General features: G+C 43.5%; 1 protein-coding gene across 2 annotated transcripts; it reads right to left on the bottom strand.

Annotated features, from left to right (window-relative positions):
* Nucleotides 1-6,809: 6,809 nt before the first annotated feature.
* Nucleotides 6,810-17,360, bottom strand: LOC115727124 (berberine bridge enzyme-like 13). Of its 2 annotated transcripts, XM_048276590.1 has the most exons (2): nt 17,335-17,360; nt 6,810-8,457 (listed from the first exon to the last, which is right to left on the bottom strand). In XM_048276590.1, the coding sequence occupies exons 1-2, from the start codon at nt 17,358-17,360 to the stop codon at nt 6,855-6,857; spliced, it is 1,629 nt and encodes a 542-aa protein (XP_048132547.1). In that variant the 3' UTR covers nt 6,810-6,854. The 2 variants fall into 2 exon arrangements, with proteins under 2 accessions (XP_048132547.1, XP_030513144.1); XM_030657284.2 differs by lacking the exon at nt 17,335-17,360 and having other exon boundaries at nt 6,810-8,471.
* Nucleotides 17,361-18,148: the final 788 nt, after the last annotated feature.

Genomic DNA, 18,148 nt, shown 5'->3' with positions numbered 1-18,148 from the left:
AGGAGTATAGCGTGCTCATTAGTAAGTCTCTTGACGATGAACTTATTAGGCCATACTTGAAGGAGGATGCCTCTAGAGTTTTAGCCGAGTATCTAAAGGTTGAGTTGTCGGTCGTGCAAAGGGTTTTAAAAGCAAATTATGTGCATTGCTCTTTCACTTTTCTCATTGATTGTTTTAACAAAGCCCGTTCCTTGCAAAGGGGCAAAGTCTTTTTACTAGGATTTTCCGGATTGATCAATTTTCCTCATCACAAAAATTCTATCCATCCTCACCCGGCCCATTTTGTCCAACAAGTCTGTGAGGAGAGAAATTTTGTAAATGCTATCTTGACTGAAATCATCATTTCTTTGAACAAATTTCAACGGACCAAAAATAAGGTCTTGTAAGTCCCCGATGAACCTTTGCAAGTGTGGTTTCTGTCCCACGTTAAGGAATGTCAAAACCTTGTGTGGACTGACACATTGAGGAATTTTGCTCCCCCGTTGGTCATTTTTAGAGAGAAACAAAGTGAGTGCCCTAATTATCATTATTCTGAATGGCTAAAACTCGTGAGGAACCCATCCGCCAAGTCCCTCCAATGGCACACTAGTTGGCTCCAATGTAAGAAGGCTCGTCTTACCTCTAGCCGGTCTGAATCGGTCCCTCTCTTGGGTTTTACTGGAGCAGCTGAGTACTATTTGTCTCGAGTCATCCGATAGTTCGGATGCATTCAGAAGATGCCTTCTCCCTTACCATCTAATCAAATCCTGTTGAACTTTGAGAACCTCATCCCGAATCATGAAGAAGCATTCGTCACCACCCGCTACCTATGGGTGACTTCTCAACCGACCAACTCTCCTTCTCGAGGAAGCCATTGGAACTTGCTTAGGAGGCTTACGAATTCGCCAAGGAATATCGTCTAAAGCACTCTGTCCCTGAGGAATGGCAACCAAAGCTCCCTAACATTACTCCGTCCCAATTCGTCAACATTGAGCTTAGGCAGTCGCTGGCCGAAGCGGATGAGGAGATCGCCATGGCAAAGAAGATTATTAGGCTCAAGCCGGTCCCCAAGCTAAGAGATCAAAGAATGTGGCCGGACCCTCGAAGTGATAGGCTATTGGTCGTTCGAGTCTATTATTTGTTTATTTTTCTTCCCTAGGCCTCTTGTTAGGGAATTTTCATCGGATATTAGGTTTGTTACCCTTTGATTATATTTTCAGTCAATAATTCAATTTTGTTTTAATACTGACCTCGCTCCATTGTCCGAATTGTTGTACCTCTTTTGAGTTGGATTCAATTTTTATACTTCAAATGAAAAATTTTCACAAGATCTTAAGCTATCACGTCGAACATTTTCAAGGAGATCCAATATGTTTTCCATTTACTATAGAATTAGTAGCTGGAAAGGAGCAGGCTAGAATTTCGTACGTTTTCAGATTCTAGAACCATTTTGCGGATTATCCTTAGTAAATGACCTCCTATGCTAAATCACAAAATACGAAAGTCGTAGGTTCATGTTTCAAATAATTGGTTGCAAAATTTCATATTTTAATTCACATTTTAGAGGGGTCATTCATTCATTTAACAGAAGGCCGACGAGGCAGCTTTCTAGACATGATTTTTCGAGAAAATGCATTACACTGAGCTAATATGTTCATCTCTAACCCGATCACCAAAAATGAAAGTTTTTCAATATCCTTTTAGCTACGAGCTCATAAATTTTTACACCATTTAGATCATCTGGTGGTTTTCCACAAATTGTTTTCTGAAATTTGACGAAACTGGAATTTCCGGTCAGGGTCACGAGTCAAGTTTGAGTGGTATTCGTCGATCTAGTTTAGCCATGGATCAACTCGATGTCTTTCACACCCTGTACTCATCGTATGATCATCCCTTGCAGACATTTTATCATGGATCCTCCGCACATTACTCGATCGGTCGTAAAAAGAATGGCCGACATCAACGCCGCTGTCCTTGAGTCACGCTCCAACTCTCAAGCTTGCGACATCCTACTAAAATACCTTTAGGTCACGAGGGATAGCGTCCCAAGCACACTATCGACCTACTCGATTATGTTGCATGGGGGTACATGAACTCTTCCCGACAAACCAACACATAGGGATAGTAAAGCGGGAGATAAACACAACAGTCATTCGGGCAAAAGACGATTTTATTTCATGACAAGAATAAATGATCCTTAACCTTACTGAGCTACCAACTAACATATACAATCTCATACTTCGGGGCAGCTCTCTAGGACCTCAAAAAGATACACGATCGAGTAAGGTTAACCCTCATCTATAAAAATATAAAAAAAAAAAATCCCACAACTACCCATGCCTTAGCAACCATGGGGTTCCAAAAAGAGGGCTATCATGTCTAAGCCCTAAAACCCTAGCCAAAAGAGGGCTCTGGCTCTGGCTCCATGTCGGACTCGGGGTCCACTACCTCCCCATCCGACATATCCAAGTCCATGGGATCCCAAGAGGGGGGTTAGGCAGTCCCTCAAATCCTCGTAGTGGGCCATGGAGCACACCATGGTCATTCAAAAATCGGGCTTTGAAGAGGTGGAGCACTAGGTGCAGCAACCCTTCATCGACCTATATCTGAGTGATATGCTGCTCCCGGACCCGCCCCGAGGGCACTTTCTCATGGTAGATAATATAAAAATGCTAGTCGGTAGGGACGTTGAATCGAACAGGACGCTGCATCACTTGGGACTCGAAATAGTGAGACAACGTGATGAGAAATAAATTTCAGTGAGTTAATGTCTAAACCCAGCTAAGGCGTTGATTGATTAGAACATCCTACCAAACAATCACATCATCACGGAACAGATATCTCAACCACATGCAAGCTTATCCGCCAGGAAGCCACACATAATGCGATGGATATATGACATGACAATCAATTCAATCAATTTATTGGTAAAGCATCACACCACTTGCATGCACATGACACCACACATAGTTAATTTATTATCAAAAACGACCCTTAGGTCCAGCACACTAATCAGTTAGTGCTCCCCTAATAGGACCAGGCATCGTCCCTTAATTCCGGCAATGGCTTATAATAATCCATGTGACTCCGTTCGACCAACCGGAAGACAATGATTGTCGACACAAGACGGGCTAACAAGAATCCCTATAAGGCCTTTGATACTTCACAAGCTGCGACCGATAAATGAATAGCTAGAAGAGAATAATCGATGTATAATCGACAATCAGAAGACAATGATTGTCGGGACGGACCAATCAAAAGACAATGACTGTCGAGATTCTCGATTATGTGACCACTCAAGCAATTCGACATCCAGCCAATTCTTTTCCCAAATTTAGTCTAATGCTCATACACACATGCTCAAGACTTGGCCCAAAGCCGTTTTCATGCTAAAACATGTAATTTGATCTCACAAGTGGTCACATGGATGCATAATTAAATCGATCGACTTTTCGAGTAGTTCGAGGAGATTAGCCCCCAAAACAGCCATCCATAACAATCCACAATCAATTGAGATATTCAATCAACCAATTCAAGAGACGATTAATCAACCAAAGCTAATCGATTTCGCTATCAACTTCAAATCCAATCGACCATTGATCATACATTCACTTCTAATCTATCGCTCGCTCGTGATCAAACAATCACAATCAATTAATTCTAATTCTCAATTAGCCACGGACGATCTAGCTAATCCAACAAACTTAACCAATTACGGTCATTTAGCATAACCATATTTCTAACTAATCGGACCGTAATTGAACTACCTAAACACCCTAACAAACTAATTAGCTAACCCTAAGCGCAATTAGCATCCTAATCGGGGTTTAAGAGTTTAACTCACAACCTAATGAGTTCGGGCGACAATGAAATGGGTGATTATGACTTTCGAAACTTTACAAATCTCACGGCTCGGGGTTCTCGGGTCCTCGGTTTACTTCGGTTTGGGGGCTAGTGGCATGAGCTCCGGGTGGCGATGGCATGATGAGGTCTCGAGCGATATCTGGTGGCTTGCGGAGGTCGGATTAGCGGTAGACCGAGGTAGACCCATGCCTTTGGTGACATAGGCAGCAGACATCATCTCGATGAGACATCGGCTTACCGATCACTCCTCGGTGACTAGGTGGGATATGGTGCCTATTGCCATTCATCGGCCTCTTTCCTTACCGCTTATCAAACCTACTTAAGGGCGCAAATCGTGATCTAGAAGCAACAACCCTTTCAACCGGATCTTGCTCTACCATCTAGGCTCTATCATCGAGGTCATTATAATCCTTTAGATTGAACGGCACTAGTATCCTTTTGATCTCGAGCTTCAGCTCATCTCTAAACCTCCTTGCCCTATCCACATGGTCTTCAACCGGTCTTGGGGCGTACTTGGACAACTTAGCAAATTTGCCTTTATACTGATCCATTATCAACCGGTTACAGCGAAGGCAAAAGAACTAGACCATCTTCTATTCTCTCGTGGTATCCGAGAAGTACTTGCCATTAAAAGTTTCCATGAACGCATTCTACGTCGGGACCATACTCTCGAAAAAGACTCTGTCATTGGAAGTTTTCAACCATGTACTTGCATTCCCTTGTAATTGATAGATAGCCAAGGTGACCTTATCCTCATCGATACACCTCGCTAGGTCAAATGCCTTTTCCTACTCCTCGATCCAAGAGATGGCAGCTTCGGGATCTCCACTCCCAGCGAACTTAGGCGGTTTCAACTTAAAGAACTGCTCCACCAATTTCGAGCCTCGGCGTCCATCATTCGCAACTTGAGCTGGTGGATTCACAAGTGGAGCTTTAGCAGTGCGGCAGCAAAAGAAGTTCTAATTTCTCACTTGCTGCCCCATCTCGTTAAGCCTAGTAGCACGATGCACTCTTTCTTCCTCTAGGATTTCCTCGATCGGCTTGACAAGTCTACCTCAATGTGCTCAAGGTGCTTTTCTACCAGGTTCGCTCATCTTATATATATACGAGATTTAATCACCCGTTATTAGATGCAAAGTCTGGTGGACAATTTGTGCATTCATATGACCATGTGTAGAACCAAACCGCATGTTTTAACATGAAAATGGTCATGGGCCAAGTCTTTGAGCACGTCTATATGAGCATTCGACCAAAATACAAAATATAAGAATTGACTGATTATCGTATGTGCTTGTGTGGTCATATAATGGTTTCTCGACTAGCTAGTGCCGTGACAATCGAAATTACACGACTTGTCGAATGCACGTCAATCCATAACACCGGGTTGATCGGATGCTGGTTGTAGCTTATAACGGACTAAAGCTCCTTATAGGAATGCACGATAAGTCCGTATTGTGACGTTCGGAATCACACGGTCTATCGGTTGCCATTGCCAAAGAAATGGAACCGTGTCTGGTCCTGCTAAAAGAACACTAATTGACTAGTGTGATGTGCACTAACTAACTAGTATGTTGGGCTCCAACCGCCTAGTGTGCCAGGCCGAATGGCCATTAATAACCCAAATTTGTGTGGTTTTCTGTGCATGCAAGCTATTGGTTATTCTAGTTGTTTACCTTGGTTGTTGCGACCGTTGAGTCGTGTCAAGTGTTGCATTACGTGTGATCCAAGGCGAGGTATGCTTGCATGTGAGTGATCTTATACTGCTAGTTTTATGAATTGTTTAGGCTGGCTCGAACGAATCAACGTCCCAGCCGAGTTTAGACATTCACTCGCTGAGATTTATTTCTCACCCCGTTATCGTTAACCTTTTTCAAGATCATGGTAATGGAGGTTCGTGGAGACGTGTGGATGAGGGTGTTGTGACCTATCTTTTGGAGTAGATATGACTTTAACCCCGACCCAGCCCACCTATCTTTTGTTTTTCTAAGGAGCCACCCCAAAGCATGGGGTTGTATATGTTTAACTTTGTAGGTTAAAGATTATTTGCTACTGAAAGTGAATTCTCCCCTTTTCTTGAGTTGACTGTTGTGGTTGGTTATCCTGCTTTTCTATCCATGCGTATTGTTGTTGTATGGGAGTTTACGTTTCCGCATGTGAGTATTAAAAAGATAAAAAGTATGAGTCGATGATGTGATTGGGACGTCGTCTCGTATGACCCGATGCTTATTGATAGGGACTTTACGTACTCAAGAATCGGGGCGTGACAAATAACATTCACAGTGCATAGCATATAATTTAGTTTGCATTATCATATTTTTCATGTCATGCATATTTGCCATGTCATCATGCCTTGTCATGCATTTTTGCCATGTCATTACATCTCACTTGTCATATAGATGGATTGAATTTACATTGCATTATAAGAGAAAATCCAAAAAAAAGTTTAATTCAAATCATCAAACTATGGATTTTTCATAAAAATCGGGTACCAAAAGGGCATTAATTGCAAAGTTAGTGTAACCAAGCCCCCGAATTCATTTAATCTCCTGTTTGCATGAAATAAAGTATTTTCTCCTGAAAAATTTACTTAGGTTTCTGATCTACCTACCACAAAAGATTAGTGGCAGCTCCAAATTAATAAATTTTGCATGTAATTGAACCTAAGTTGCGATTCGGTAGGATTTGGGAGAGTCCGAATTGGGTTAGCTAATCTAATTAACTTAATAATCCGTTAATCTAGAATTTCCTAATTTTATGTCGTGACGGTAATTTATATGTATAGTTGGGTATTTCTGTAATTACATTTTCTCTCTGATCTAAACATCAACAATTAGTTCATATTTGACAGCCAACCTTTTTTGCCACATCGGTTAAGCATTTGGAAGCAACATACACGCCAATATAAGTTCTTTTTAGGGATTAAAATTTGTCTTTTACAGCTTAAGCAGGAAGATATCGGATCGAACTCTGAATAAGTCCAATCATATCTTGCACTTACCAATCAATACTCTCTAATTCCCTTTCTTCACAGGAAGAGAAGGAATACTCTGCTCGTGCCTAAAGAAGTTATCTGGGTCAAGCTTGGTCTTGACCTGAACCAACCTGTAGAAATTGCTCTTGTAATACTTCAAACCCCAGGAACTCGCCTCCATCAAGTTGTTGACACCTTTCTTGTTCATGCCCAAATCAAGATCCCTGTAATTCACGTAGGCCTCTCTAGGATTCTTGGACACATAAGGACCCATGTAGTCATACAGCTTCCTGATCCAGCTCATATGCCTGGCCATATTCTTGGTCCCATCCTGCCAGGACACCAAATACTGGATCTTGAACAGTGTGCCATGCCGGTGCGGAAACGGTGTGGCCAACTCGGGGACCCGGGCCATTGCCCCGCCGTACGGGGTCCATATCATGAACGGGAGCTCCTCCTCGAAGTATATCTCCCGTAGGCCCAAGAGGCCCTTCTCAGGGATCGGGGTCCTCACGAAGTCGGACTTGGCCTTGTAGTAGGTTCGGAACAGGGACTTCCCCTGGAGGAGGACCTCCCGGGTGGTGTTGTTCGGGTACCCCGCCATATACAGGACCGACCTGATCCAGCTCATCTTGATGCATTCGGCAGCGGTCAGGCCTAACTCAGGGAAGTGCTTTCCCATGATCCAAAGGAGGGTGTCTGGTTCTCCTAGGAAGAGCGCCATATAAGAGGTTGTCACGGTTCGGTTCTCCGTTGGGTTGGCGCTTGAGGCCTGGATGATGACTCTGAGGAAGAGCCTGTCATCGAGCTTTGGTGCTATCTTTTGCCATTTGTACAGGAGCTTTGTCGCGCCTTGTTCGAGGGTCTTGGTGACTGTGAACACAGTCATAGTCTCAGGCACATTGACCAATTTTAGCTTCCAAGCCAGGATTATGCCGAAATTGCCTCCGCCGCCACCCCTGAGAGCCCAGAACAGGTCCTCTCCCATCGCCTTCCTGTCAAGAATCTTCCCCTTGGCGTCCACCATTCGGACATCGAGCACGTTGTCCGCCCCCAGCCCAAACTTCCTCATCATTGAACCGTAGGCCCCTCCGGTGATGTGGCCTCCGATGCCCAGGCTTGTGCACACGCCCATCGGAAACCCGTGGACCTTACTCTTCTCAGCAATCCTGTAATAGACCTCCCCAACCGTGGCCCCAGCCTGGGCCCACGCAGTGCCCTGAGGGATGTCCACCTCAATGGCACGGAGTCTGGCCAGGTCAAGCACGACGAAAGGGTACTCGATCTGGGACACGTAGGAGACCGCTTCAAAGTCGTGGCCCCCGCTCCTGACGCGCATGGTGAGCGCAAACTGCCTCGAGCAGAGGACGGCAGCCTGGACATGGGCCTCAGACAGTGGGGTGAAGATGATCATGGGCTTCGGCACCGTCGGGAGCAAGTACCGGAGGTTGTTCGCCGTCGAATTGAGGACGGACATGAAGGAAGAGACATTGTTCGGGGTGTAATACGAGGAAAGAGGAACAGAGTTCATGGAATTGGCCGAAAGGCAACGAAAGAAGGTCTGTTGAATCGTGTAAGTCGCAGATGTCCATGAAGATGATGAGACTAAGAAAAAGAAAAGAATCTGTGAAAGTAGCAGGGAGCTATTAAGCGCCATTTTTTGGGTCGATTTTCTCTGCTCTCCTCAATTGGTACTATTGAACAACCTTTTGGTGGGTCGTGTAATATATAGTGGATTTTCATGGACTAGACAACGGTGGATGATCTCATTGCGAACATCACTTTGTGTCTTCAAGGTGTTCCATCAATTTACTGTCGGGTCTCCAAATTTTTTTGCGTACTATGTTCTCCACCTGTTTCTCAAACTCTAGATTTCAATAAGAGCAATAATTTGGAGAAACTATAAGAACTGCATCAATTTTCCTTCACCGTCATTCTCAAACAAAGTAATATTAACTTCACTTTTTTGTTATGCCGCGATAACTACGCTCCCAACATTGTCGTTACCACAAGCACCAATGTCGGCGGCACTGCTAGCACCTTCACCGCCATCTGTCCTTGATTCTATCACACTGGCTTCAAACATATCGATACAATCAGTGTTGACAAGTTTAGTTTCCAGCAGTTAATGAGCTTCTCAAACCATTCCTTCTGTTAGCAAAACTGAATGGAAAAGCATCTCGCATCTCACATCTCAGAACAGTCCGACTGGGACTTAGAAGTAGACCAGGATCAAGATTTTCTTCTCCTAATGAAACTAGTGATGGAGATTTCTCTTCCCGAGATCGTATCACACCTAAGTGAATTTCGGCACACAAATATAACAAAAGAGAGAGTGAAATGTGAGAAAGAGAAATCGAGATACAATATTTATCATACTTCACTGTTAAATTAAAACTACATCCAGCAGATGATTCCATTATAATTAGTACATCTCACCTCCCATTACCTTACTCAATTAAACGAAAAAGATTATAAATAGCAGTAGCTATTCATATACTCAATCCAAACTATCAATGAAATACGGGCCCAAACTATCAAGTTCCTATGGTGTCTTGAGACCCTGTACTTTCTTTTCGATGGAGAGTATGAGCCACATCCTAATAACCTAAAGGCTCGCTTAATTATGTGACAATACTTTCTATTTGACAAGGAAATCAAGGTGGGGATAAGATTGGTGTGGAATTTCGAAAGAAATAGACATCGGAATCAGCATTCTCATTTCATTTTTTGGCTGCAACAATGGAATTGATTAGGAAGAAATCGCATGCCAGTGTTAGGTACACCATCGATTTAGGCCAGCAAAATGGTGGTCCAATTTGATGCGTGAAACTAACAAGATTGCACATGGTAAAGCAGTCAGCGTAAGAATATTGAAATAATAAAAAGACAGAAAAGGGCATAATTAGTACAACTCTTATAATTTGTCACTTTGGCGCCACTTTTATTTCTTGGCAGTGTCTTTTATGTTTGCTTTCTTTGCCCTTTTGTTATTGGAAGCGTTTGGAATTTAACCCTTTGTCAAATAGAATAAATAATATCCTTATAAGTTTTGGTAACTTGGAAAGTGTTCATAATGTTGAAAGTTGACAATTATTGTTTGTATGACAGCTTAAAGACTAAAGCAATAATAACTCGTTTTTTAAAAATGGAGCCCAACCACTTTGCTCATATTTTTCAAGCAAAATGTGGCTGGACAATAAGGATTGGAACTTAAAAATTCAGGTGGTTAGACTTGGATCTTAAGTTTATACCTTCCAATAGTTGACGCGCCAGCAACCAAGTGGACGACTTACCTATCAAAATGCAGCCATACTTTGTGAAAAAGGTTAAATGCAGTCATCGCACTTCGAAGTTGTTATGGGTTGACGACGGTGGTATATTGGCGGACGTGAACATGATTGGAGTAGTACTAAGCTTAGTTGGAGTAGACAGCGCGAAGAAGAGGTAAGAAGAAAAATGAAGAAAAGAAACAGAATGAACGCCGAAAATAGAGATCTGGCCTTCAAAGTTTCCAGTATTGATGTTTCAATTGTCATCTCCAATCTGAGCATTAAGCATAAAGTGGGGAAAATTTCAATTAAGGGCTTGAAGTACACCCATTTTTTTAAATAAGGGTTTGAAGTGCTTAAATCATTTCAAAAAAGAGTTTAATCAAAAGTTATTTTTGTCCTTAATTTTTTCTTTTTTTTATTTTGATTTTTAAATTTTTCTTTTTCCTCTTCCCTCCCCTCCGGTCCGCATCTCCATTGCCACCTGCCAGTCCTGCATCGTCCTCCCTTCCGACGCCGCCACCGACCACCATTGCCCGGGGGACAGGCCCACCTCCCCGTGCATGTTGGCCCTGACCGTCCAAGGCGCCGCGCTGGCCGGGGGCTGTGCCATCGATGCCAAGGAAGCGGTCTCCATCTCCAAGCCCTGATCGATGAAGGAACTGACACGTCGCTATTATCGCCTGACAAAACCCCCCGCCCCCATCGAGACCACTTCCAGCGCGCTCAGCACTTTGTCCTCGTCCTTCCCGCACTCCCTCTGCAGTGCGTAGCCACACTTCTTTCCATTGCAGTATGTCCTCCACACCGCCTCGTCTATGAGCTTCCTGTCATTATACTTTTTATTCCTCTTTTTGGCGACGTCCGCTGTGGGCGCCTTCTTATCGCACTCAAGGGCGATCTGCACCACCCCTGAGCCTGACGCTATCTCATGCACCAGGACGGTCGTCGGCATCGCCATCCGGATCAAGAAGGCCGGGGCCGAACTCGGGTCGTCCTAGAACACGAAGTGGGCGTGGCCTCTGTTGAATCTCAGAGTTGCAAAGCACGTCTCGATCCTCAAGATGATCGAAGACTTATCGAAGGTGAAAGGTTCTCTTCACACAAGAGAAGTGTTCAAGGGAGGAGATGGACTCTACAATTTACTATATTCACATTACTTTCACCTTGCAGAAACGATTACAAGATTCGCCTTTATATAGGCGAAAAGACAAGACTCCTGACATACACCCTAGGTACATAAAAAAACCCGTCCGGATACATAGCAATAATTACACATCGGAATACTAAAAGACTCTCGAGACACACAACAAATAATGACTCTAAAAAACTACAAAGTAATAATGACACTAAACACGCGCGTCGATAGACGTCCGTCGAAATCCGAAAAGTCTATCGACAATCATACGAAGAGTCACGCTATTGAAGATTCTAGAGTAGACGGTGATATCTTCAATACTCCCCCTCACCGACTACTCTCTCTTAGAACAGATCTTGCGACCATACCCAGCTGAGTTCTAAACTCATCGAACTTTGCTGCTCCAAGACCTTTGGTGAAGATATCAGCCACTTGATCACCTGTCTTGGTGTACTTCATTTTGATCTCGCCCTGCAAGACCTTCTCTCGCAGAAAATGATGGTGTACTTCCACATGCTTTGTTCTAGCATGAAAAACTGGATTTTCTGCCAAACTTATAGCAGATAGATTATCACAAAACAATGTTGTCGAATAATCTATCGATTGATGAAGATCATCCAATAATTGCACCAGCCACGTACTCTCCTGAGCCGCCATTGCTGCTGCTCTGTATTCAGCTTCGTTGTCGACGAGAGACACGGTTGGCTGTCTTTTACTGCACCAGGATACTACTACTGATCCAAGATTAAACGAGTATCCAGTGGTCGAGCGCCTTGTGTATTGATCTCCCGTAAAGTCGGCATCGCAATAACCGACCAACTCACTCGATGAGACCTTTTTGTACAAAAGGCCAAAATCAAACGTCTTCTTTACATACCTCGGGATATGCTTGGCTGCATCCAAGTGAGGCTTCCGTGGCTTCTCCATAAATCGACTTACTACTCCCACTGCAAAAGCGATATCAAGGCGAGTTATGGTAAGGTAAATTAGACTACCTACCGGTTGCTTGTATGTGGTCGAATCTTCTAACTCTCGACCTTCATCTGCACACAGCTTTGCATTCCCATCCAACGGAGTAGATATTGGCTTGCAATCGAGCATCCCGAACTTCTCCAAGAGATCTCGTGCATACTTCTGTTGACATAGGAATAATCCTTCCTTTGTTCGATCAATCTCGAGTCCCAGAAAGTGCTTCAGCTCTCCAAGCTCCTTCATCCGAAAACGGACCGAGAGATTTGCTCTAATTCGACACATCTCATCTTCATCGTCTCCGGTAATGATGAGATCATCCACATACACCAGCACAGTTGCTATCTTTCCATCTTCCGCCTTCACGAACAAGCTCGAATCTGCTGGGGCTACAGAATAACCGCTTCTCAATAAGAATTCTGCGATCTTCCCATACCATGCTCTCGGAGCTTGCTTCAAGCCATACAATGCTTTCTTGAGCTTGCAAACATATTCTGGATGATTTTTGCTTTTGAAACCATCCGATCGCTCCATGTATATTTCTCGATCAAGCTCTCCATGAAGAAAGGCATTCTTCACATCCATCTGCCACAGATTCCACGACTTGCTTGCCGCAAGTGCCAACATAACTCGAACAGTAGTAACTTTGGCCACCGGGCTAAAGGTTTCTTCATAATCAACGCCATACTTTTGCGAAAAACCTCGAGCGACTAAACGTGCTTTACATCTCTCTATCGACCCATCCGGTCGAGTTTTCAATTTATAAACCCATTTGCAAGATATAGGACGTACCTCTTCGGGTTTCGGCACCAAGTCCCATGTCTCATTCTTCTTTAGGGCGAGGATCTCTTCCTCCATGGCCTTTCTCCACTCTGCATCCTTCGATGCTTCCTCATATGTCGACGGCTCCACTGCGCCAACATCTTCGATCAACGCTGCATTGGCATACTTGGGGTTTGCCCTCCTCTGCCTCCGTGATCTCCGGGGTCGAGGCTCCTCTTCTTCGAGTTCCTCTACCCGACTTGGTCGAAATTCCTCTGTTACTATTCGATGCTCACCGGAAGAACTTGTCGAATCTTGTGACTGTGATTCGACATCCTTTTGACATCTTTTTCGATAGGCTGATCCCCATCGAATTCTCTCAACCTTTCTTGAAACTCTTCTTCGATATGCTGTGAATCTGGCACTTCGACGGCTTGAGGTGACCACCATGACGATAATTCGTCGAACACCACATTCCTCGAAATATAACACCTCCCTGTTGTAGGATCACAGCACTTCCACCCTTTTCGTTGATCATCATAGCCCACGAAGATACATTGAACCGCCTTCTTGTCGAATTTGCTGCGAAGGTGTTACTGCACAAATGCATAACATACACATCCAAAAACTCTGAAATGACTTACCACAGGCTTGCACTTCCATAACCTCTCGTATGGTGACATAGAACCAAGCCTTACTTGTGGTAATCTGTTAATCACATGAGCCGTTGTCTTCATACACTCGGCCCAAAATTTGGGTGGAACATTCTTCGCATGTAGCATGCTCCCGCATGTCTCTACTAGATGCCGATTCTTCCTTTCGGCAACTCCATTTTGCTGTGGCGTATACGGACACGTAAACCGTCGACGTATCTTGCACTCTAGCAAATACTTCGTGAATTCATTAGAAGTATATTCTCCCCCATTATCGATACGAAGACAAAGAATCTTCTTGCCTACATCACTTTCTACCTTCTCCTTAAACTCCTTAAATTTGATAAATGCCTCAGATTTATCTTTCATAAAATCAACCCAAACATACCTGGAGAAGTCGTCGATAAATGTGATCATATACTTTGATCCACCAATAAACGATTGTTTTATCGGACCAAACACATCCGAGTGAATGAGCTCGAGAGGCGTACGAGCTTTGAATGATGATTCCTCGTAAGGAAGCTGATGTGCCTTTCCGTGCCGGCATCCGGCACAAACCACATCTTCTTGAACTTCCAACCGAGGAAGGCCCTTCAGCATATTCTTCTGCATTATCACTTTCAACTTGTGATAACTTACATGCCCAAGCCGCGCATGCCACAAATCAGGTGTATCATTCCTCCGAGTTTTGTTTACGTATGCCGTTTGAGCGGACATCACGTAAACGGACTCCGGTCGACGTCCCTCCATAATTGGTCGACTAGTGGGCTTCACACTTCGGTACACCTTAACATCTCGTGGACCGAATATAACATAATTACCCGAGTCCGTGAGCTGGGACACATACAATAAATTTTTCTTCATTCCCGGCACGTGATACACATTTTTCAATTCAACTTGCTGTGAATTGAGTCGAGGAGTTATCACCGTGTCACCAATATGAGAAATTGGCAACCTCGAGCCGTCTGCAGTAATGACTACACGTCCACCGGTATAATCCAGCGTATTCGACAGCTTGCCTTGATCTCCGGTCATGTGATTCGAACACCCCGAATCAACAATCCAGTCAACATCATAATTAATCGACTTATCACTTACAGTGATTAAAGTCATCGAATGGTTCGACTCGGCAATGGACGAGGCAACGAGCTCGTCTTGCACCTCCGTTGCAACAGACGCATGAAAATCCCATTTCACATTGTCATCGAAATCACTCCTCTTCGATGATGCTGCGACATTTCCTTCAACTCTCTTTGTTCGACAATCTCTGGCAAAATGACCTTCTTTGCCACGTACGCAACATCGTCCACTACGCCTTTTGTCATTCCCATAACGATTCTGCCAAGATCCTCCCGATCGAAGGCTCATCTCTCCAGGGCGCTTTTTCCATTCTCCACGAGCTGGCTGCTTTTGCCTTTTGACATGACTTTTTCCCGGCTTGTCATCTCTATTGTCAGCACCGATTCTCCTCCGGCCCTTGAACCCTCTCTTATCACCGAAGAGGGCACTCTCATCTCCCTTCATCGAAACCTTAGACATTTGATTATCTAAAGTTTCTTGGTTGGCCAAGATATTCTCCGGTTCGATCAACGTTGGTTGTGTTGCCCATCCACGAGTAGCCGTAACAATACCATTATACTCCGGCTTTAACCCGTGAATAATAATCCTTCTCATTCTCGTTTCGGAGATGGCATTATTTGGATCTAGCTTCGAAATTTCGTCACAAATAGACTTAACTTTGGAGAAATACTGACTCACCGTCATATTTTGTTGTGACATCGACAGCAGCTCGTTCTCCAACCTTTGCAACTTGGCATCATTCGACCTCGCGAACAACGCTGCCAAGTTATCCCATGCCTCCTTGGGAGTATGCGCACTCTTTATATGCTGCAACAAGTCATCTTCAACAGTCACAGCAAGAGCGTAAAGAGCCTTACCCGCTTTGATGTTCCATCTCCTCAGATCACCATCATTAGTGGGTGCCGTGGTGTTGCTGCCGCCAACAATATCCCACAAATCTTGACCCCGCAAATAAAACTGCATGCGGGTACTCCAATTATTATAATTGGAATTGTTCAGCTTCTCAATACCATTCGTCGAACTTGATACGTCTGCCATCCGATTGCAGAAAAGTGTCCGGCTTGGTCCCAATCAATTGATCACAGTCCCCGATCGTACTCCGGCAGAACTTCGATGTACTCCGGTCCTCGACCGCTTGCACACGAACAATGGTCGCTAACCACCGTCTTCACGAACCACACTCCGAAAGACTTGATTCACGGTCCCCGGTAATCGCGCTCCGATACCAAATGTTGAATCTCAGAGTTGCAAAGCACGTCTCGATCCTCAAGATGATCGAAGACTTATCGAAGGTGAAAGGTTCTCTTCACACAAGAGAAGTGTTCAAGGGAGGAGATGGACTCTACAATTTACTGTATTCACATTACTTTCACCTTGCAGAAACGATTACAAGACTCGCCTTTATATAGGCGAAAAGACAAGACTCCCGACATACACCCTAGGTACATAAAAAAACCCGTCCGGATACATAGCAATAATTACACATCGGAATACTAAAAGACTCTCGAGACACACAACAAATAATGACTCTAGAAAACTACAAAGTAATAATGACACTAAACACGTGCGTCGATAGACGTCTGTCGAAATCCGCAAAGTCTATCGACAATCATACGAAGAGTCACGCTATTGAAGATTCTAGAGTAGACGGTGATATCTTTAATAGCCTCGCCTGTCACCAAAGAGCGTCCCAACCAGGTGCGTTCTACGCATGGCATGGCACTTGGAACACTTCTTGCTGAAGAGGTGGAGTGCGGCGCGGAGCTTCGGGAGCTTCTTCGGTGGGGCCTGGAATGAGGCGAGAGAACCAGGGACCGGGTAGTCGGGCTCATGATGGATGGGATTTTCGATGTAGTCATCGAAGAAGTGGTCGGAGGAGGAACTGAACTTGAAGCTGAGGGTTTGATCTTCGTCAAGATCAGTGCGGGTATCACTTATCGCTGAATATTTGTTGTTCTGTTCTTGCCCTTTTTGGGTGTCCAAAATCATTCATTCATTTTTTGTTCTGGTGTGTATATTAATTTTGGCAAATTGCCAGACTTCAGTATGGGAAAGCTTTTGGTTTCAAGGGTTGCGAAATTCCGCCTTGAATTTTTCTGAACCCAGCCTGCCGTTTATGCCGACAATGCTCCATCATGTTAATCGTGCGACGCGGTTGGGTACTGGTCCCAATTCGATGGCTCCCCGCCAGCACGGCGGATTTGACAATCAGGGCCGACATGCTCCAGGAGGTGGGCCTATCCCGGGGCCATAGTGGTTGGCGGTGACGCTGGGGAGAGGGGGACGCAAGACTGGTAGGTGGCAACGGAGAGGGCAATGGCGAAGGAGATGGGAAGGGGAGGGAGGAGGAAATAGAAAGAAGATAAAAGAAAAAATGAATAAAAGAAAGGAAAAAAAGTATAAAAGTATAAAAAATAAATAAAGGAAGAAAATGCCCTTTAGTTAGGCTTTTTTTTTTAAATTATTTAATCACTTCAGGCCCTTTTTTGAAAAAAGATTCACTTCAAATCTTTATTTAAGAAAATAGGTGCATTTTAGACCCTTAATTAAAATTTTCCTAATAAAGTATGATAGTGTGAATTATTTTTTGCCCTTTTTGAAATCTATAAATGAATTATTTCGCTAAACAACTTAAAGGATTGCGACCCTAATGTTGAAGTATTATCCAACATCGCTTAACAACGGGTCATATATGTTTTTTCTATTTATATGGTTTCTTTCCACGAATTAACTTTTGTGTTTCACTTTTTAATATAGTATCAGAGCCAATGCTATTGATTTCCTAGCCCATCTCTCCAACTACAATTCTCTCCAATTTCTATGAATGAATTGCTTCACAAAACAGTTAATGGAGTGGGAACTTAACATGTGATAACAATACAACTGACCTAGCTCTCCCACTACGTCCCAAAAGGAGAAGTTCAAGTTTCAATAAGCTGCTTCAATGATATCGAAAGGCAACTGAAATCGAAAATATAATTTCGAGGACAGAGGATATATGCGCGTTCGTAATTGCGATCACTTCAATAATGTTATCTTTGTTTCGTTGAATTTGACTCTACCACAAAATCTTTTTAACCAAAAGTAGTTTTTCGATTTTATTAGTAGGGACAAGTTATGTGGCCATTATCGTCAGAGAAGCTAATTGCAATTTTAATACTGGAGACAGTTTGTGTACAACACTCTTTTTAATGCAAAAAGTTTTTTTTAGATTACTTAAATGTCAGTTTTTTTTTTAAACGATTAGTTAGGATGTGAATGACAACAATTCTATTTCTCAATTTTTCTATTTTTTAGTTCCGGAAAACAAGTTTATAATAAAAATCCATTTGGCAATGCAATTTCCTTTTTCTATGTCTAAAAAAAAATGGCCTAGAAATAGGTTTACAAAAATGAGAGGTAGAAAATGTTTACTTTTATTTTCTCGAACAGAAAGGGAAATAAAAATTCTTGTCATTAC

The sequence above is a fragment of the Rhodamnia argentea genome, chromosome 3 (genome assembly GCF_020921035.1).
Source record: "Rhodamnia argentea isolate NSW1041297 chromosome 3, ASM2092103v1, whole genome shotgun sequence".
NCBI lineage: Eukaryota > Viridiplantae > Streptophyta > Magnoliopsida > Myrtales > Myrtaceae > Rhodamnia > Rhodamnia argentea.
Note: the sequence above shows the minus strand (reverse complement) of the source record. Positions and strands in the feature narration are given on the sequence as shown.